Source organism: Phoenix dactylifera, chromosome 8, assembly GCF_009389715.1.
Source record: "Phoenix dactylifera cultivar Barhee BC4 chromosome 8, palm_55x_up_171113_PBpolish2nd_filt_p, whole genome shotgun sequence".
NCBI classification, from domain to species: domain Eukaryota; kingdom Viridiplantae; phylum Streptophyta; class Magnoliopsida; order Arecales; family Arecaceae; genus Phoenix; species Phoenix dactylifera.
In genome coordinates, this window is record NC_052399.1 from 12,932,015 (window position 1) to 12,953,296 (window position 21,282).

A 21,282-nucleotide genomic window follows, 5' to 3' on the forward strand; every position below is an offset into this window, starting at 1 on the left:
AATTTATTAAATGCATAGATTTATTTTGTGCTAGAATAGATTTATTTTGCATTAAAATATAATTATTTGGATGCCGAATAATATGCATGTATATTATTCCCTTTAAGATTTTTCATTAATTGAATTAATAGATTTATTGTTTATTTATATGATATATTGCTAACACACGGGACCGGGGGGGGGGCCTCTTCCTTCTTCTCATTTGAGAAGAGAAGCGAACCTTAGGTTCTCTTTCTCTCTCTTTCTCACTCTATTTCTCTCTCTTTATCACTCTTTCTCTCTCTACTCATTCTCTCTCTTCATATTTTAGTGGACTAGTGGTAGGTCCAAAATTGTTTAGTAAATTCAGGCCAAAGCGTAGTTATCTTGGATTGCTACTGTGAGCCGAAGCACAGTTATTTTGGTATGCCACCGCAGGCCGAAGTGCGGATATTTTGGTATACCACCACAGGTCAAAGTGTAAAATTATGGTTTACGAGTCACGAACCAAAGCGTGACCATGAATAGTCCAAATCAGAAAGATAATAGTTAATTGAAAATCTGAATAAAAATAAAAGATTAAAAATATAAAATCACTGTATGATAATATCTTATATATTTTCTAGAATGGGTTATATGTTTGATGACATACATTTATGGTTGCATATTTATATAGATTTCATCGAGCTATGTTGAATAATCGGTATAAGGCTTAATGATTTTTGCCTGCATTTTGATAAGGTTTGTAGTTAATTCTTATTTTAAATTTACTATATTTATATTGGTATAAGTGTGTGGAATACTTACTGGGCTGTAAAGCTCACACCACCTCATTGCTTCTTCTTTCAGAGTCGTGGGATGCATAATTTCGGATGAGTTGGGCGTGGAGTTCGAGCATTAGAATTATGAGTTAGCTTATTTTCGGATGCCGATGAATATTTGAAGATCTTGTAGCTAAACCACTTGGATTATTTGAATATGATGGATTTATTTATTTAGATTATTTAGCTATTCACGTTTGAGTTAATGGATATTTATTCATCTTAGGCCTTCCATGATCTATCGGGCATCGTGCTAAAACTCATATGGCCGTATCATGTAGTCGACCCAAATGATGGGTTTATAGTGTGACAAGATGTACGACCTATTTTTGCAGGACAAAAAAAAAAGAAACCCTCAATAGATACATGGCCATGACGCTGAAAATTCACTCATCGGGTGACAATCAATTGGATTAATTGCATCGTTCTTGTCAAGTTTAGTCCGTAAGTACAAAGGTTTTTCCATATTCAGCAATCCTTCCTTAGTCCAACATGACATGGCCTAACACAAACTCATGCTGTCCAAAGTTGCTCTCCTAACCGATAGTGTTATAAGCTGCTCTCACTGTCCCAAAAGATAATTTAGGCAGACCAAGCCTGACGCCTATCAATATTAGAAAATTCAAAATAATCCAACTCATTTGATTGCTAAAATAAGCCTTTGTTTTATCGAGAAAACCTAGATATATACAAATGAACATTTCTAAAAGGTTTGTCTTAAGAGAAAAGTCCTGCTTGTTTTTTCTCTCTTTAGTGTTACAATCTATATTTGTTGGATAGGGATAGAATTCTTACATAGCATGATGCCTGTTTATACGTGGACAACCTGAGTTAGGTTGCCACCCTCACGAGTTGCTGACCCAACTGTTGTATATTTTCCTAATGGACTGGCCCAAATGATTATTTTTACTCCCTTCCACATATTTAATCTCTTATATATTTTTGGAAATATATAAGAAGGGGGCGTCGATGAAAAAAAACCTTTTATTGTTAATCCTAATCCCACACCCTACTAAAAGCAACCAAATTATTAGTAATTGTCTTATTACCACTTTTACAAATGGCCAATGTAACTAGCTAAGTTTGTAGACCTAGTAGCTCACTAGCTCCTCTTCTTATTTTTCTTTGATAAGGAATGAAACTAAGGCTTCTGTTGCTGGAAATTGGACCCGGGGGCGGCCGCAAACCGAGAGGGGAGGAGCTCCGCTGCCGGGGCGGTGGATGGCGGTGCGTCGACTGATGGCGTCCTCCGGAAAAGTCCTGTGAGCGAGAACGGTGGGCGGTGGATCGTCGGCGTGCGGCTCCTTCCGGGGGAACCTGCAAGAAGCCGGTGGCCGGGCTTTCCGGCGCCGGCCATCCGATGCCTAAGTTAGAGGGGAGCTTAATTTTGGAGAAGAGAGAGGGACTGTATGTGAAGTCCGAAAAATCTCCTTGGGAGGAAGAAGCCTCCTTCTTCTCTTTCAGAGGGAGAAGCTCCCCTTTTATAGGAAGTGTGGTAGGGTTACCTGTGATGTGACTGGGCGAATTAATGGGTTACCGTCACTGTCAGGGAGCTGTCACGATTGATCGGACCCGTTGGGGTGGTTGAACCGCCGGCCGTGGTGGGCCTGGGGTTCGTAGATGGCAAGTGCATTGATTGCTGAGTGAACCGGTGGTCAGGAAGAGCCATGCGCTTTGATAGTTCAGTGATCCAGAGATCACCTTGAGCCGTGTTCATTTAATGACTGAGTGCATTGGAGGCCTGAGGGGGTCTCATGCATTAATGATAGGGTGTGCCAAATGCCTGCGGAGATCTTGTGCCTTGATGACTTGGGGATGGTGGCAGATTGTAGTAGAGTCATGTATTTAGTTGTCAGATCCTTTAGAGGGTTAGGCGGAGATTGGATATTTGGCTAAGGCACGGGCCCGGCACGGGTGTCGAGCCAAGCTGGTTGCTTAGCGGAGTGTCCCGTGGCGGGGTTGCCTTTCTGGTCGGCGCTTTCTGGTCTCGGCCTTCTGGTCTCGGCCTTCTGTGCTCGGCTCTCTGTGCTCGGCCTTCTGTGCTCGGCCTTCTGGTCTCGGCTCGGCCTATGAGCTCAAGAGCGGAAGAGCCCGATCACTTGGATGAGCTCGAGAGCGGAAGAGCCCGATCACTTAGATGAGCTCGAGAGCCGAAGAGCCCGATCACTTGGATGAGCTCGAGAGCGGAAGAGCCCGATCACTTGGATGAGCTTGAGAGCCGAAGAGCCCGATCACTTGGATGAGCTTGATCTTGCTGACGGATTTGGGTGCTATAATTGCATTTGTGGGGTGGTCCATTTTTCCACCAACACTACCCCCCGACTTCCGAGTTCGAGCTGCTTTTTGGCTCGGACGAAGGAAGTAGTCCAGTCGTCGATCGTTCTGTAATATAGCCAAATATGTATAGAGATGTACGTGCCAAGTAGGGTGTACCTCTCATGCAGTTGGAGTTAAAGTGCTTCAGGTTGACTTAGCGGCCTTCTTTGGCCTTGTCTGTTGGCGATCAAGCCGAAATCGAGCCGAGCTCGATGTTTGATGGAGATCGAGCCGAGCTCGATGTTTGGTGGAGACCGCATGCCGAAGTATCGGGGCATTCCGACCGTGGTCGGGGTAGGAGAACGAGCCGAGCTCGTTGGTCGATGGAGAACGAGCCGAGCTCGTTGGCCGGTGAAGACCGCATCCCGAAGTATCGGGGCATCCTGACCGTGGTCGGGGTAGGAGAACGAGCCGAGCTCGTTGGCCGATGGAGAACGAGCCGAGCTTGTTGGTCGATGGAGAACGCATCACGAACTTACGAACATCTTCAGGGAGTCCACGTAGGTGCTCCATCATCCCGAAATATCGGAGCATCCCGACCGTGGTCAGGGTAGGAAGGCGAGCCTGGTTCCGTGAGCATTCTTGCGCCGAGGCTGTGAACATCGCCTGGCGACTGAAGACGCTCCTCTGCTCGGAGTCCGTTCTTTGAGGACGCCGGCAAAGATAGAAGAATCCAAGAATAAATGAGATAATGTAAAGACATTAAATGAATGGGTACCTGGTACCATGAGCGTTCTTACGCCGAGGCTGTAAACATCGCCTGGGGACTGAAGACGCTCCTCTGCTCGGAGTCCGTTCTTTGAGGACGCCGGCAAAGATAGAAGAATCCAAGAATAAATGAGATAATGTAAAGACATTAAATGAATGGGTACCTGGTACCGTGAGCGTTCTTACGCCGAGGCTGTAAACATCGCCTGGGGACTGAAGACGCTCCTCTGCTCGGAGTCCGTTCTTTGAGGACGCCGGCAAAGATAGAAGAATCCAAGAATAAATGAGATAATGTAAAGACATTAAATGAATGGGTACCTGGTACCGTGAGCGTTCTTACGCCGAGGCTGTAAACATCGCCTGGGGACTGAAGACGCTCCTCTGCTCGGAGTCCGTTCTTTGAGGATGCCGGCAAAGATAGAGGAATCCAAGAATAAATGAGATAATGTAAAGATATTAAATGAATAGGTACCTGGAGAACGAGCCGAGCTCGTTGGTCGATGAAGACCGCATCCCGAAGTATCGGGGCATCCCGACCGTGGTCGGGGTAGGAGAACGAGCCGAGCTCGTTGGCCGATGGAGAACGAGCCAAGCTCGTTGGTCGGTGAAGACCGCATCCCAAAGTATCGGGGCATCCCGACCGTGGTCGGGGTAGGAGAACGAGCCGAGCTCGTTGGTCGATGAAGAACGAGCCGAGCTCGTTGGCCGATGTTGAACGAGCCGAGCTCGTTGGTCGGTGAAGACCGTATCCCGCTGTATCGGGGCATCCCGACCGTGGTCGGGGTAGGAGAACGAGCCGAGCTCGTTGGCCGATGGAGAACGAGCTGAGCTCGTTGGTCGATGGAGATCGAGCCGAGCTCGATGTTTGATGTAGCATGATGTTAATCCTTTAACTGGGGGATCCGAGCTTGGTCGGAAATCCGATCTTGGAGACATACAGAAGATGGACTTCATTCGTTGGCGATCATGCGCCCTTATTCGGAGCGGGGCGACGTTGGAGATAAAGATACCCGTAGGTCGTTTTTTGGATTCTCCGACCTGAAAATAGATAAAATATTGAATTTATTTGAAGCCAAAGTGGCGTCCTGTACCTTTTGGAGATGTTTTGATAGCTCTCGAGCTTTGAAGTCCCTCAGGACTTGGTTCAGCACCGGCCTTCTTTGGCTCGATTTTCTAGGAGGTGTTTTGCGCTCGGATTTCTGAGCTCGGTCTGCATGAGCTCGGCGGGGGCTTCAGTGATGGCGACACTCTGAAAGGGGAGCAATGTCGCGGGCGCCGTCCCAAGGACTTACGCCCGTGAGGAGGGAGTACATGCTGGTTTCTTACTTGCTGCCGGAAGACAGAAGACTTGGAAGGATAATGGGATTTAATGGGACTGTACCCTTTGTCACAGAGGCTTACAATCCCATTTTAAAGCTCCATAACTCTCCTTCTCCAGACCTCAGCTTTTATTTCTCTTTCCCCCCAACTCGTTGACGTGAGACTTGGACTACTACTACTCACTGGTTGCCCCCACATACGTCGTTGCAGCGGGAGCCATGCCTGATTCGAGATGGCTCGAGAGTCGGGAGAAAGTTTCTTCCTCTGCTTAACATGATTCCGTGGAGGCGTCACAGGAGGGGCCTCCACTTGTTGCAAGCTTTGGGCTGCAATGGCTAGCGCTTGAACTTGCTGCACTAGCGCATCGAAGTGCTCGAGTTGGACTTGTGGAACTTGATCTACCGGAGATCTTGGTGGTGAATTCTGGACTGAGCGTTTGGGACTTGGAGCATGATACTCGAAGGGGAAGCCCGCTTGTAGGGGGCTCCGGTTGAACTAGAGCTGGAGGAAGCGGTGGCGTCGGGACGCCCCTGGGTTGCAAGCCTTGAACAGCGGTAGCCAAGGCTTGCACCTGTTGCACCAGGGCATCAAACTGCTCCGGCCGAACTTGAGGGGTTGACTCGGCCGGAGGGGGTGAGTTCTGGACAGAGTGTCCAGGACTAGGTGGAGGACGTCGAGAGGCATTGGAAGCCTCCTTACTTCTTAGTTTCATGGTAGCAACTCGGGCCCTTCCTCTAGCGCCAACTGTTGCTGGAAATTGGACCCGGGGGCGGCCGCGAACCGAGAGGGGAGGAGCTCCGCTGCCGGGGCGGTGGATGGCGGTGCGTCGACTGATGGCGTCTCCGGGAAAGTCCTGTGAGCGAGAACGGTGGGCGGTGGATCGTCGGCGTGCGGCTCCTTCCGGGGGAACCTGCAAGAAGCCGGTGGCCGGGCTTTCCGGCGCCGGCCCTCCGATGCCTAAGTCAGAGGGGGGCTTAATTTTGGAGAAGAGAGAGGGACTGTATGTGAAGTCCGAAAAATCCCCTTGGGAGGAAGAAGCCTCCTTCTTCTCTTTCAGAGGGAGAAGCTCCCCTTTTATAGGGAGTGTGGTAGGGTTACCTGTGATGTGACTGGGCGAATTAATGGGTTACCATCACTGTCAGAGAGCTGTCACGATTGATCGGACCCGTTGGGGTGGTTGAACCGCCGGCCGTGGTGGGCCTGGGGTTCGTAGATGGCAAGTGCATTGATTGCTGAGTGAACCGGTGGTCAGGAAGAGCCATGCGCTTTGATGGTTCAGTGATCCTGAGATCACCTTGAGCCGTGTTCATTTAATGACTGAGTGCATTGGAGGCCTGAGGGGGTCTCATGCATTAATGATAGGGTGTGCCGAATGCCTGCGGAGATCTTGTGCCTTGATGACTTGGGGATGGTGGCAGATTGTAGTGAAGTCATGTATTTAGTTGTCAGATCCTTTAGAGGGTTAGGCGGAGATTGGATATTTGGCTAAGGCACGAGCCCGGCACGGGTGTCGAGCCAAGCTGGTTGCTTAGCGGAGTGTCCTGTGGCGGGGTTGCCTTTCTGGTCGGCGCTTTCTGGTCTCGGCCTCTGTGCTCGGCTCTCTGTGCTCGGCTTTCTGTGCTCGGCCTTCTGGTCTCGGCCTTCTGGTCTCGGCCTTCTGATCTCGGCTCGGCCTATGAGCTCGAGAGCGGAAGAGCCCGATCACTTGGATGAGCTCGAGAGCGGAAGAGCCCGATCACTTGGATGAGCTTGATCTTGCTGACGGATTTGGGTGCTATAATTGCATTTGTGGGGTGGTCCATTTTTCCACCAACAGCTTCCATCAGGGAGTCAGCATACAAAAGTTCCCTCAAATCTCAAGAGTAGCCTTCCATCCATAAGAAGCATTGTGTGAAGATGATAACTCTACCACAGCTAATTAGCAACTTTAATTGGAGTTTTTTAAAAAAATAAAAAATAATTTTCTCATAGAAATAAAAGTTCTATATTTTATGGAAAAGAAAAATCAATATAAGATATGAAAAAGTTTAATTTTCAGCAACTGTAAATAGGGATAATTTTTTTCAAAAAGAATTCTTAAGCTTTATAGACAAAATAAAATAATTTTTTTATTATTAAGGACATAATAAATATTTTACATAACTTTTTTAGAAAAATAATTTCTCAACCAAACATAAATCATTCTGAAATATGCCCTTTTTTAAATTAGCTAAATATACAAAAACTATTTTTCCAAGTATCATATATCCAAATATTAACTTTCCACGAGGAATATTCTAGTGAAAGGAAATTCTTCCGGCAAACTAATTGAGTTCTTGATTGCAAAATAAGTGGAGAAAAAAATACTACTTATACTATTAAATACATATATTTATTTATTTATTTTACATAGCAAATGATATTAGATTAAGGAATAAGTATATGGAATAGATGGTTAGATTAAATTTTATAATAAAAATCACATTGTCTTCTAACTTTATTTTGAATGTTTATAGAGTGAATATGGACCATAATAATTGAAGGAAATAAAGATAAATCTATTTGATGGTGTAAATTTATTTCATAATTTTAGTAGAATAAATAGGGATATCCCTCTCAAATACCATCTTAAAACACAAAATCCTAAATATAGACAAATCTTTGAGTGCAAGTGAATTTATTATTACTTTTAAATTAATTGGATAATTGTACATCCAAATAAACATTTGATACATTTTCAATGACCCCTTTAAAACATGCTATTGAGAAAGCAATTAGAATTTGGGGAAAAAAAAGTAGGAATGAAGCCCACGAGAATGAGAAATTTGACTGATGTGGTGTACTTTGTATATGATGCATTTGATGTAGGATATAATATATCCTAATCTTGGGAAAAGGTAAAGAGAGTAGCAAGGCAGATTTTTTCAGATATCTAATCCGTCCCAAATCCTAATAAAATCTATTTAGAAAATTTATTTAAAATTAAAATATGTTAAGTTTGGGACAATTTTAGAATTTGACCCTCGAGTATCTTACCACTTGGACCTGATTATATAATTAATATATAATAATAATTATAAAATTTTATAAATATACATATATTTCAGGAGGCCTGAAATCCAAAGCTGAAGAAAATTTAACCTCTATTTCCGCCATTAAGTTACAAAACTCATTTGTATTTATGTTGTTTACTAAATTATTTATACTTATTTTTATTTAATTTTATTTTTTTTATTTTTTTTTAATTTGGATTGGATACTAATAGGATATCTGAAAAATATATCATTTTTCAATGAAACGGATTTAAAATCTTTATAAATTTTTAATCAATAATTTGGATGAATTTGGATAGTAAAATTTTAAATAATTTTAGATATGGATATGGCTAATTTTACATGTACCATACTTGGAGAGAAGCAGGGCAGCAAAGTAATTAAGCCGGAATAATATGTCCGGTTATATTTAAGATGCTGTCTTGCCGTGCCGCGTGCGGGCTTGTCGCGGGAAAAGAGGGCGTACGACTCGTGCGTGGGAATCTCCCTCCTCCCCACTTCCCTCTCCGTTACGTCACCTTCGCTCCTTCACGAGGCCGGCGCTACCCCCCTTGACTGACGGCGCCCCACGTGTCTCCCCTCCCCCGCACGCAACCACGCGACTCCTTCTTAGGCTTTTTGGCCATCGTCAGTATCGTGCTAAACGCACCATTGACTGACACCCAGAAACGACCCCAATCCAGAGAACAGATCCACGTGGAGAGTAACATCCTCCACGTCTACAAGAAGCGGCAAAATCGCGGGTGGATGTATATCCAACCAAATGTTCGTTTTTATATTAAAAATAAATACGTGCCGACGGGTTCCTTGTGTTTAGTGTCAAGTCAGAGGGCGGTCTGACTTCCCTGAACTGTTTGTGTCGTTTCCGGGGGGAATTTTGAAGGTGCAGTTAAGATGGTGCCATTTATTAGTTCTGCTACCGTGGAATTAGACATTAGTATTAAGGGTATTTACGTCATTTCGGAGCCGGTGGTTTTTATAAAGTTGGACGGGGACATGGCTCCCGAGGCACGCGGCCGACGAGGGCGAGGCCTCGCGCACGGGTCCTCCTTTCTTGCGCGCTTTCTTTTTGTTTTCTTTCCTCTTTTATCTCCTTTTTTTTTTTAATTTTTATTCTTCCGTCGTATTTTATCGCGCGCGCAATTCTGTTTTCTGGGCCCCACGTCAATTCTGTCACACGCGTCGGAGAACTAAAAGCGGAGAACTGTCCCTGCTGCTCGAACGAGCCAGCTGATCTACAAATCTAGTATCGGAAAGCGCCGGCCTCCCGGTCCGGTAGCAATCAGGTCGCGAAACGTCTGAAGAGCTTTTCAGGAATCCACTCCTCAGCCGTTTGACCGACCCCCGTTCAAAAGTGGACGGCAGATCTCAGCTCCCGCGTACGAATTTTATGCTAGTGGTGAACAAATTCTCCAACGTTCCAAACGTTGAGACGCAGACATCATTATCCTCACGTCATACTCCAAACGCGGGAGCTGTCACCGCCTACCTTCGTTTCAAACCATTTCTTCCGACCCACTTTTGAGTTCCCGTCACCTCCGGTCTGAGCTTCGCATCCAACCTTTGAATCACCATCCTTACGTATACAAGGACATCTACCTTATCCACATCGAATGGAGATCAGGGCCCACTTCCTTTTGCCGCACCACGGTCTCCGGGCATCCAAGGTTAGAGAGGTAATCCGACCGGAGGTCAGTTAAAACCTGGCAGCTTCAGGAGAGATCGAAGTAGAATCCTTAGGGAGAAAAAGACAGGACTTTGGCATCATGGCCGACAGGGGACATCTTACCATCAAAAGAAGAACCCCATGGATGCGTGTGATCCGCCGGCGCCGTCGTATCCACCTTTTACGAGCAATCCCATATTTTTCCTCAATTAATTAATATAATATCCGCTCTAATACCCCATATAATACTCCAGATTAAGGTATTTTTTAACCAGAAGAGGACGGTAGGCCAGCTTTAATTAGCCTTTAATCACTATCTTAAGCCGCACTAGTTGCCCCAAAACGGTACGTAAATAATTGCTCCTCTATTAAATAATTTGAGTAATTAAAAAAAGAATTAATGACCGCACCCACTGGAACCACCGGATACCACGGAACGGAACGGGGACCGGCGTCTCCCGGTTCGAGCGCACGGATCCAGTCCACTTCAACGGGGGTGGGGCCGTGGGGGACCGGGGACCACCGCCAGTCCCGGTCATCGCGAGGCAAGCTGTCGGTCTGACCCGAACCCCAAGTCTTAGCAGCCGCCCATATATCTTATCGTACCATTACGACCGTCCAATCTGCGCGCCCTTCTGGATCGACCCTGTACCGCTATGGGCCCCGCTCGTACGGTACGCGGCTCGTGGATTGATTTTTTTTTTTTTTTCTTGTTGTTTTCATTGATTTGGTGCGAGCCCACCGGGCCGCAGGTGCACGTGCAGCGGCTGAGCGGAGTACCACCGTATCCGGTCCGGTGTGCCCCGGAGGCGGCAGCCGGCTGATGGACGGTCCTTGACCCATTCCACCGTACCGGCCCGGTGGTCCAACGTGGGAAGTGGTCCACTCGGTGGCTTGCCCCGCGTTGTACTGTCCTTTTCCGGAACTAACTACTCCAGCTCCCACTCTATTCCCCGTTCCTTCCTTAAAACTTATTAAATAATATGGGACACGGATCTCAACGACGATATCACGGTCGCGAGACTATCCGAGAGCGGGGAATAACCCCGCATCTACGAAATGCACCAACGCCGACGTATCCCCTCGCGGAACACCCCCCAACCTACCCAAAAGGCAATAAAAAATTATCAAATGTAAATAAAAGAAGATTTTTATATTTTATAAAAAGATCCTTTTATCCATATTTTCAAATTAACCCAAGTAATTAATAATATTTTTGTGTTCCTCGTAAGACCTTGTACTACCTCTCGTTGCGCAAATAGATGAGCTGACGTAACACCTCCAGCTCCATGTCAACATGGTCAAGATGGGATTTCTAATTAAATCAAGGAAGAGAAAAAAAGATATGAGGGATGAGCTTTAAGGTTTGTGCGACTTGAGATAAAAATGAATAAATGCTGATCCAGGTAAGGGGGTATAGTTGCCATTTACACCCTAATCTTTTACAATTGTTCCCGAAAAGACGGTTTGTTAGGGATGCATGAGAAATAATAATAAGTTTACGTAGTCGCTCCGCAAATAAAGATAATAAGAAGTTTGAGAAAATATTGGGTGCGATATAAATATATATATATATATATATATATATATATATATATATATATATATATATATATATATATGTATATATATATGTATATATAAAAGAATTTTCTGTCGGGCGGAACCAAAACCGTCGGTTTCGCTATAAATAAGCCCCCACCCTCCCCTTTCCCCTCCATTCTGTCCTCAAGCCTATTTCTTTCTTTGTTACCTTCTCTCTCGAGCTCTAATTGTGGAGCGGTGTGCTGCACGGTGAAGGCGGGCCGGCGATGGCGGTGGAGACCTTGCGGCTGAGGAAGGATGGCTTCGCTGCCGGGGGAAAGGAGCAGCCGCCGCCGCCGCCGCCGCCGGCGGCGGCGGGGGTGGCGGGAGGGCAGGGAAAGGAGGCGCACTTCCGGGGGGTGAGGAAGCGGCCGTGGGGGAGGTTCGCGGCGGAGATCAGGGACCCGTGGAAGAAGACGAGGAAATGGCTGGGGACCTTCGACACGGCAGAGGAAGCGGCCCGAGCCTACGACGAGGCCGCCCGCAACCTCCGCGGCCCCAAGGCCAAGACCAACTTCGGGTACTCCGCCGAGATCTCGTCTTCCGCCCTCGTCACCGTCGCTTCCGCCGCGCCGGCGGGGGCCTGGGGCCTGCAGCAGTGGCGATCGGCCTACCCGGGGCCGCCGGACGGCCGGGATCTATTCCTGGGGCCTCCGGCGGCGGGTGGATCGGACTTCCCCGCGTACCGGTTCGAGGCGGTGGAGTTGGTGGTAAGGGGCGAGCAGGAGAAGAAGATGATGGCGGCGATGGCCAGAAAGGAGGAAGAGACCAAGAAGAAGCCCTTAGGCTTCGACCTCAACCTTCCCGCCCCTCTCTTCTGATATAGATCCGGCGGCCCAGATTCCTCCTCCGGCCTTCATTTTTTTCTTTCTTTCTTTTTTACGTTTCCGTGTTCGTTTTATTTCCACCCTTTTACCGCCGGCGGATTTTATCTGCCTTTCTTGGCTTGGTGTACAGTCTAATGAACGGCTAATTCGGGAGCTTTTATCGTATAAAACCTGCGAAATTTTCGAGAGACTGCGAGCAAGTTCAGTGCTGAATTGTTATTGTCCGCGGTTCTAATCGTACGTTGCTTTTTTTTTTGTTTTATCTTTTGCGATAATCCTGATAGCGGAGAACTCTTGTCAATATGAAAAGACCAAAATGCCTCTTGAAACTTTCTATAATTGCCACCGGCGACAGGGGGGTGGTCAGCGTTTAAAGCGTTGTACGCCCGTGCTGCTGGCGGAGGGCAATTTAATTATTTTCACTCCATCCCAGATCGCCGACAACTGTTCCTCGGTGACTTGACGGAGCCACGTTGTACCCCGATGGATGCAATTACCAAAACATCCTCGTAACAATACTGAGTCGTGTTGGATTATTTAAGGGCATTTTCGTCGCACGGTAAATTTAGTGGCCCGGGACGGCGTCGTCGCGAGGGGAAAGCAAGAAAGAAGGAATTACTTAGTGGATTAAAAAAATTGGAGCGGCCGCCCGATGCGCCGTATAAGGCACGAGGTGAGGGGGCGGGAGCGAGCTTGCGGGTCCCATTCTTGTGGCGGGGATTATACGTGTCAGCGGATCCGGCGTTGGGGTTGGGGGTCATCGCTGCCTCGCCCCGGGCATGCCGCCTCCCAGACTACCCGCTCGGTCAAAGCGGCTGTGCATTGACCGGGGCCCACCGCGCATCTCGCACGTGCGGAGCGCCACGGCCGGGCTGCCTCGGTACGCGGGGCGCACGCCGCAGGGAGTCCCTCATGCCGTCCACGTCACGAGTCACCCTCCGGGCAATTCCCGACCGGAGTCGGGGGAGCGAATCTGGACCATGGAATTTAAGGTTGACGGCTGCGATGGTGCGGTGGCAGGTGTACGGGGATGGCATGTACGCGAGCGAGAGAGAGAGAGAGAGAGAGGGGAGGGGAGGACGGAGTGAGTTGGGGACCAGGAGATCACGTGCAGGCACGGAGGCTATGGCGAAGCGGGGCCCACCGTTGGGCCTTTGACAGCATGGATGCCTAGGGGGCGGCGCGGACGGCGCGGATGGATCGATGCCTCCTTTGTTCATCGTCTGCACGTGTTCTCTACCGATCGGTTCGGTAGAACAAAGTTGTGGATGTAAACATCACAAGCGAGTTTGGTGAAACGAGGTGTACACGTGTACAGCGCACTACTTTATTGGCACGTGCGATATATGCTGCAACTTGCATGTAGGATAATAAATCAAAGTAAATCAATCACGCAACTCAAATCAAACAATCAGAACGCTTCACTGTCAATCGCAGATACTTCAAATCAAACAATGTAATCCACGTATTGGATTGCCACTGATGTTGAAGTATAAAGTATATATATTTTTTAACATCCTTTTCTACGTAAAATGTGTAAAAAATAGGAAAAAAAAAAAAGAAAGAGAGGATAAACGATGGAAAAGATTGTTGTAAATCTTCAAAAATTTGTAATAGCAATATCGAGAAATAGAACGCTAGAAAAATTATACAAACATGTAGAACTTACTATTCATCATCTCTATTGATAAAATTTTGAAAATAGCTTACAACCACAGACAAAAAACGAACTAGATAATAGTTGGAGCATGATAGTACACATGTCTAAGTTAAGTATTCTTTCTACCCCTCCAATTTCTGTATTGTAGCATATGTCTAGGTTAAGAATTCATTCTATCTCTCCAATTTTTGTATTGTAGTTCTCAACAGGCAAAGCACTACCAATAGCCGTTTATACAGGATCAACTCGTTAAATGACTGTTTTTCATTACGTTCTGTCTTTTGCTCGAGACCATTTATGGACAGTATTCAGTATTCTGGATAGAGAGGGATCTATCCCTAGGGTTAATTTTATTTCAAGGAGCCCTATCTTTAAAATAGACCTTATATTTTTCACACCACATCAAAAGCAATTACCGAGATAGACCTAGGTCCAAAAGCTGTATGGATTATGTTGCTGGTGGTCCAAACCGAGAACGATTGGCACAGTGGTGTGAACGGGATTCCGTCTGAGTCGCCTTGGTTGGTGTTGATTGTGCTCCACCTTCCACCGGGAAACCTGCAAGCAAGCCTCGCACCACCACTGGGGTAGTGGGGGCCCTCCGACGATCAAGTCAGAGGAGATTGGAGGAGAAGGAGAGATAATTGCAGGTAGTAGGAGAATGCTCTGGAAGTTCTTGCTTACCTCCCCCCTTCTCCCCCCCGCAGCATATATACCAGGCTGGGGGGTCCTTCGGGGGGGTTGGTCATCGTGTGGCACGATGGAGTTGCCACTGACATGGCCGTTACAGGGCGTCGTGGGGCAGCGCTGGGTACGGCCGTGACAGGGCGTAGTGGAGCTCCGCCTTGTACGGCTGTTACAGGAGATCGTGGAGCAGCGCCGGATACGACCGTTACAGGGACAGAGGGTCGTGGCGTGCTTCAGGGGAACAGCCTGTCGTTGTCGAGAGGTTGCCGACTCGGGATCGGATTGCTGGATCAAGGGGCAGCCGACTCGGGGTCGGGCTGCGAAGCCGAAGATATCCGACTCGGGGTCGGATTGCTGGATCAAGGGGCAGCCGACTCGGGGTCGGGCTGCGAAGCCGAAGATATCCGACTCGGGGTCGGGTTACTGGATCAAGGGGCAGCTGTAGTCTTCTTGGGCGCGCGTGTCGGTCACGTGGGGCATGGTGGCTGAGTTCCCCCGTAACAGTAGCCCCCCACTTCCGAGCCTGGAACCAGAAGGGGAACGGGTGAAGGAAGTGATGCTTCGAGATTGCCGCCATCCCTCGGAGAGGCGCGCGCGCTTCGAGCTCCCCGTCTTCTTTATGGCGTATGGCGGTTGTTGCTGACCTGGCAGTCTAAGGATTTCGGCGGACATCCTTCCTTAATGGCGTCGATTCGCCTTTGGGGCGCGAGCGACCCTTCGGCAGCCAGGCATCCTCTGGCGTCACCGGGGCGTCACCCACCTTTCCGCCTATTTAACCGGGGGTCCTCCTCCGTCCGCCTTTCTCTTTACAGACATCTTCGAGTTTCTCCTTTGCGCTGCCGTCATCGCCGTCGGACTGTTCGCTTGCTCCTCCTTTGACGCTCTCGGAGCTGTTCTTCCTTCTCTTCCGGTGAGTTGCTCCATTCTTTAATTTAGGGCTCTCCATACTCTCCTTTTGTATTAGTGTACTCCAGTCGTTCCGGTCTTTTCCCCCTTTTCGACCCTGTCCTGACCGTAGATTCACTGGCCATTAGGGATGGGCGAAGTGAGAGCAGACCGCATTAAGTCGGAGTTGGCCGCCGAAGACCTAGATAGGTTCGTGGCTCGATACCACCTTCCCGAGGCCTGCAATGTTACACTCCCGGGGCCTGAGGAGAGGATGTCCCATCCTCCTCCAGGGAAGGTTGCCATCAATGAGGGCATTCTTCAGGCCGGGTTCCGCTTTCCCCCCTCGGACTTAGTCGTTCAGGTGCTTCGGGGTTTAAGAGTGGCGCCGACGCAGCTGGTGCCGAACTCATGGCGCGCCCTGACAGCCTTTCAGGTTCTCTGCCGCATGCACGAGGTTCCCGCCACCCTGAATGTCTTTTGGGAATGCTACGGCCTGAGTGGCCACCCCCAGGATAAAGGGTGGTGGTGCTTTGTGGCGCGGCGAGGGTGCGGCCTCGTCAAGGAGGCTCCCACCTCCATTCACGGCTGGAAGGAGCGCTTCTTTTTCGTTGACGCAGATCCCTCTTGGGGAATCAGGGCAACCTGGGAGACGCCGATGAAGTCCCCGATTGGCCTATCGAGGTTGTCGAGGGAGGAATCCGACGGCGTCGCCGTCTTGAAGGAGTTGGTTGCCGAGGGTCGGCTCCCCCCGGTGTGTCGCCTTATTTCCGAGGATACCTTGGTGAACGTCGGTCTGAGCTCGGTCCCCACTGACCGTGAGCCCACCACCATTTCTTTTTTAGCTCTTTTCTCCTCTTTCGTTTCGTTCTTTCCTTCAGTTTCTCAACCTCCGACCATCTCGTCCTTTTTGCAGAGATCGACGACGTCATGCGGTCGGACAAGGCAACGGCTGTTGGTAGGACGTCCCTACTGGAAGCAGTCCGGAGGAAGAAACGAGCTCCTCCGAGCGGGGCTCCACCGGCGAAGAAGTCCCGCCGGCAGGCGACTCCGACGCCGACAGACGGGTCCGGACCCACCGATCAGGGGGACGCCGCGGGCGCGGACTGGGAGTTGACGTTGTATCAGCCCTCCGATGCCGAGACTACCGTTTCTCCGGAGGCATCACCCGGGCGCGCCCAAGATGGACGGGTCGGACATGATCGGTCCCCAGCCCAGCCTTCGACTCGGTCGGCTCCGGATGATACGAGGAGGGACGCGCCGAGGCCCCGGCCGAGCAGGACCCTGTCAATTCCAGGGGCGGCCCCCGCCCCGAGCGTGGTCAGCATGACTCTTCCCCAAGCGATGGGTAAGGGTAAGGCTGCGGAACCACCGTCCGACTCCGGGGAGAAGTCGGGGTCGGCCTTCACTTTCGCCGGCGCCCGAAACCTCATCGAGACGGTACTGCTGGAGAAGGACCGCAGGCAGGTCCGGGAGATGAGGGTCCCTGACGTTGGGGCTGCCAGCTGCGTCTGTCTCATGTCGGTGAGTGTTCTTTCGGTCGCTTTTATCATTTATAGGCTCTGTTGATCCCCGCCTGACGCCCTCGCTTTTCCTATCTCTTAGCTCGCCCAGTACATGATCCGCCTGGAGGAGTGCTACGAGGAACAGGCGAGGCTTCTGGCGAGGGCCGAGAGCCAACTGAAGGCAACAGAAGAGGGAGGTCAGGCTGCGGCGGGGAGGACGACCAGGGACCTCGAGACGAGGCTCCAGGTAGCCGAAGAGCGGGCACTCGGCTTCGCCACCCTCGAGAAGCAACTGTTGGAGGCTCGGGAGCAACTCAAGGTTGCCTCAGGTCTCGAGGGCGAGATCAAGAAGGCGGAGGAGCGGGCCGAGAAGCAGTCCCGGAAGGCTGCCGACTACCGGGAGAGGTGGGAGAAGGCCCAGCGGTCAGCCGACAACGCCCGCAACCGGACCCAGTCTCTTGAAGCCAAGCTGGGCGAATTGGAGTCGGCTTTGGAGAAGTCCCGCGCGAGCGACCAGGAGCTTCATTCGCGCCTGGAGGAGGCTGAGGCTGCTCGCATCGCTGCCGAGGCGAAGCACAAGGAGGCCCAGGCTGATCTGTTGAGGGTCTCCTCCGAGGCGGATGACCGGATTGTGGCGAAGGTCTTGGAGGCAAAAGCTCAGATTATGGAGCGAGCAGAGGCGACGCTGGCCGAGAAGAGTGCGGAGATCGGGCGTCAGGCGGTACAGGCTTATCGTCAGTCCGCCGAGTTCACCCGTGATATGTCGGAGGCGGTACAGGCCTATCGTCAGTCCGACGAGTTCGTCCGTGATATGTCGGACGCGGGGTCCGACTCCTTTGTCCTAGGCTTCGAGGAAGGCCTGGCAAGGGTGTCGGCTAAGTACCCCGAAATTGACCTGAGTGGGATCTCCCTTCTCGACTCCCCTCCGGCGCCATTGCCTGCTGCTTCTCCAACCGTCTCCCTACCCCCTACGGACGTGCCCGACGTTCTCGACCCGGGGGTTCCTCCAAGCTGACCTTCTGTATTTTGTTCTTTTCTTTGTGTGTTGGCGTTTTGCCAAGTTGTATGGGTCTCAGCCCTGAAACAATGAAAGTTAATGCAAATAGAGTTTCTTCATTTCACTTTCGTCCTTCTTCTTTTTAACTCTTGGTAGCGTCTCACTGACTCCCGACTCTTGAAATTCTTCTAGCGCTAGGCCAGGCATCTGAGGGTTAGGCCTCAGGAAATTCTTCCGGCGCTAAGCCAGGCATCCGAGGGTTAGGCCTCAGGAAATTCTTCCGGCGCTAAGCCAGGCATCCGAGGGTTAGGCCTCAGGAAATTCTTCCGGCGCTAAGCCAGGCATCCGAGGGTTAGGCCTCAGGAAATTCCGCTCGTTGGTCGGCCAAGGCTGGCGCAAGCCGAGGCGACCGGTCGGGGCTTCAGGCTAGTCTGCTCCCGGGATGATCATCGGGTTAGAATGGCATCCAAGGGCCGAGCCTCGGGAAATTCCGCTCGTTGGTCGGCCAAGGCTGGCGCAAGCCGAGGCGACCGGTCGGGGCTTCAGGCTAGTCTGCTCCCAAGATGATCATCGGGTTAGCCTGACATCCAAGGGCCGAGCCTCGGGAAATTCCGCTCGTTGGTCGGCCAAGGCTGGCGCAAGCCGAGGCGACCGGTCGGGGCTTCAGGCTAGTCTGCTCCCGGGATGATCATCGGGTTAGCCTGGCATCCAAGGGCCGAGCCTCGGGAAATTCCGCTCGTTGGTCGGCCAAGGCTGGCGCAAGCCGAGGCGACCGGTCGGGACTTCAGGCTAGTCTGCTTCCGGGATGATCATCGGGTTAGCCTGGCATCCAAGAGCCGAGCCTCGGAAAATTCCGCTCGCTGGTCGTGCGCCTGTCGCTCGCCGCCCGACGGGATTTCTCCATGGCCAGCTGCGATTGTATTTCTCCTCCTCTCCAAGCGTCGCCTGGGGAACACCAGATGGGCATTAAGTGCTAATTAAGGGGTTACCTGGGAAATCGGATCGCCAGTTGCTGCTTGCAAGGAGTGTCAGTTAAGCGGCCGCGATACGCGCGTTCTTCGAGGCGGATGCGGCTTGGGGCGCGAGCGGAGATACGTGGACCTAGGGGTACAGGCCACCCGGAGTGTCCTGCACAAAAAATGCGATTAAGGAGAATGACGCTTAGGAAATCGCGGGAAGATACGCCTTGAGAGCCGGATCGGCTCCGGATTCAATGCGCCCGCATTTATTGGAGCCACCCGTATCGGAATGACCGGGGGGCCGCAGTTTGGCTATAAATATAGGTGCAGGTGCGATGGAGCCTGCCAAGCCGGAGCTGTTCAGGTTGCCATGGATCGTGGGCCTCCTCTCCAGCGCATGGTTGAGAGACCCCTGCCGAAGGAACGGGAGGCGCGCCCTTCGCGACTTCCGCCAACTAGCCGTTTCATCTGGGATCAACAAGGAGGTTCTCCCCGGCGGAACTCCGCTCTAGGCGTTTCATCCGGGATCACGTCTCCCCTCCTTGAAGTTCGGCCTCCCGATTGAGCTCCGCACCAGGTGCTTGATCCGGGACCGCGCCTCCATATGCTCTTCCCCCTTGTATTCCTTCTCTTCCCTAACACTGGGGAGGACCGGAATATCCCTTGGAGGTGGCGTTCCCCTGGAGGCAGCGGGAGCTTCGTCTGCGGCGGCTCCTCGTCCTCTTCGTGGGGCGTGGATGGCGCCTCCGGTTGGAGGCAGTGTGGACTTCTCCTTCGTCCACTTCTTCTTCATCCGCGCCGGCTCTTCGTCTCTTTCGTGAGACGCCGATGGCGCCTCCGGTTGGAAGCACCCACTTCCGACGGGATTGCAACCGCTTCAGATGGAGGTTTCGGGATCCCAGATCTTCAGCTCCTCGGAGTCTCCACCTCTTCTTTACTTTCTTTACACCCTAATTCTCCTCTGGGAATTCCTTGTAATCACACGAGCACGCCGTTGTAACCAGAAATTATTGAAATGCAAAGTGTTATACATTTTTGAACTGTCTTTCTGGCATCGTCGTTCTACTGGTAATACATCCGCAGGTTAGCGGAATTCCAGCTCCTTAGAATTTCTCGACCATCTAGGGCCTCTAACTGGTAGGAGCCAGGTCGGTTTACCCAGCGAACCTTATACGGGCCTTCCCAATTTGGCGCTAGCTTTCCACCTTCCGCAGGTTGAGATGCTTTAGCTCGCCTTAGCACCAGATCTCCGATTCTGAAAAGCTTCGGTCGGACCTTGGAGTTGTAATATCGGGCCACCCTCTGCTGATACATCGCCATCCGAACCTGCGCCATTTCCCTCGCTTCTTCCAAGAGATCCAGGTTCCCTTGGAGTTGTTCCGAATTGGCCTCGGGTCGGTGCGCGGCCACCCGAGGTGAGGGGAGTCCGAGCTCCACGGGGACAACGGCTTCCGTGCCATAGGTTAGGCTGAAAGGCGTCTCCCCGGTAGGGGTCCGATGCGTGGTCCGATACGCCCAAAGGACATTCTCGAGTTCTTCGACCCAAGCTTGCCCCGTCCGACCGATTCGCGCTTTGATTCCTTGGAGGATTGTCCGATTTGTGACCTCGGCCTCGCCGTTGGTTTGGGGATGCGACACAGATGTGAACCGATGCCCGATCCCGAACTCCTCGCAAAAGTCACGGAAATGCTTGTTGTCGAACTGTCGGCCATTATCCGAGATGAGGACCCGAGGTACCCCAAATCGGACAATGATGTTCTTCTTCACGAACTTCCGGACTTGCACCTCCGTGATAGTGGCCAGCGGCTCTGCCTCCACCCACTTGGTGAAGTAGTCGATTGCAACAATCAAAAATTTCCGCTGAGCTGAAGCAACGGGGAATGGTCCGAGGATATCCATTCCCCACTGGGCGAAGGGCCAGGGTGCAGTGATTGGTGCCAAGGGGACAGAAGGGACTCTCTGGACGTTGGCGTGGCGCTGGCAGGCGTCGCATTTCCGTACATGATCCTTTGAGTCCTCCAACAAGGTAGGCCAATAATAGCCTTGCCTCATGATCTTGTGCGCCAAGGACCTAGCCCCCAAGTGGGATCCGCAAACGCCTTCGTGGACTTCGCCGAGGACGTAGGCCGCTTCCGAGGGGCGGAGGCACTTTAAGAGGGGGGCGGTGAACGAGGTCCGATACAGCCTCCCTTCGTTGAGTACGTAGTGGGCGGACTTCATAACAAGTCGCCGAGCTTGATCTTCGTCTTCAGGGAGGATCCCTTCGGCGAGGTAGGCGACAAGCGGGTCCATCCAAGACGGCTCCGGGTCAATCGCCATCACCGCTCCAGCCTCGC

General features: G+C 50.9%; 1 protein-coding gene across 1 annotated transcript; it reads left to right on the plus strand.

Annotated features, from left to right (window-relative positions):
• Positions 1 to 11,653: 11,653 nt before the first annotated feature.
• LOC103716571 (ethylene-responsive transcription factor 11-like) lies at positions 11,654 to 12,247 on the plus strand. Its single transcript, XM_008804613.4, has one exon. It carries the CDS (start codon positions 11,654 to 11,656, stop codon positions 12,245 to 12,247), a length of 594 nt encoding a protein of 197 aa, XP_008802835.2.
• The last annotated feature ends 9,035 nt before the right edge of the window (positions 12,248 to 21,282 follow it).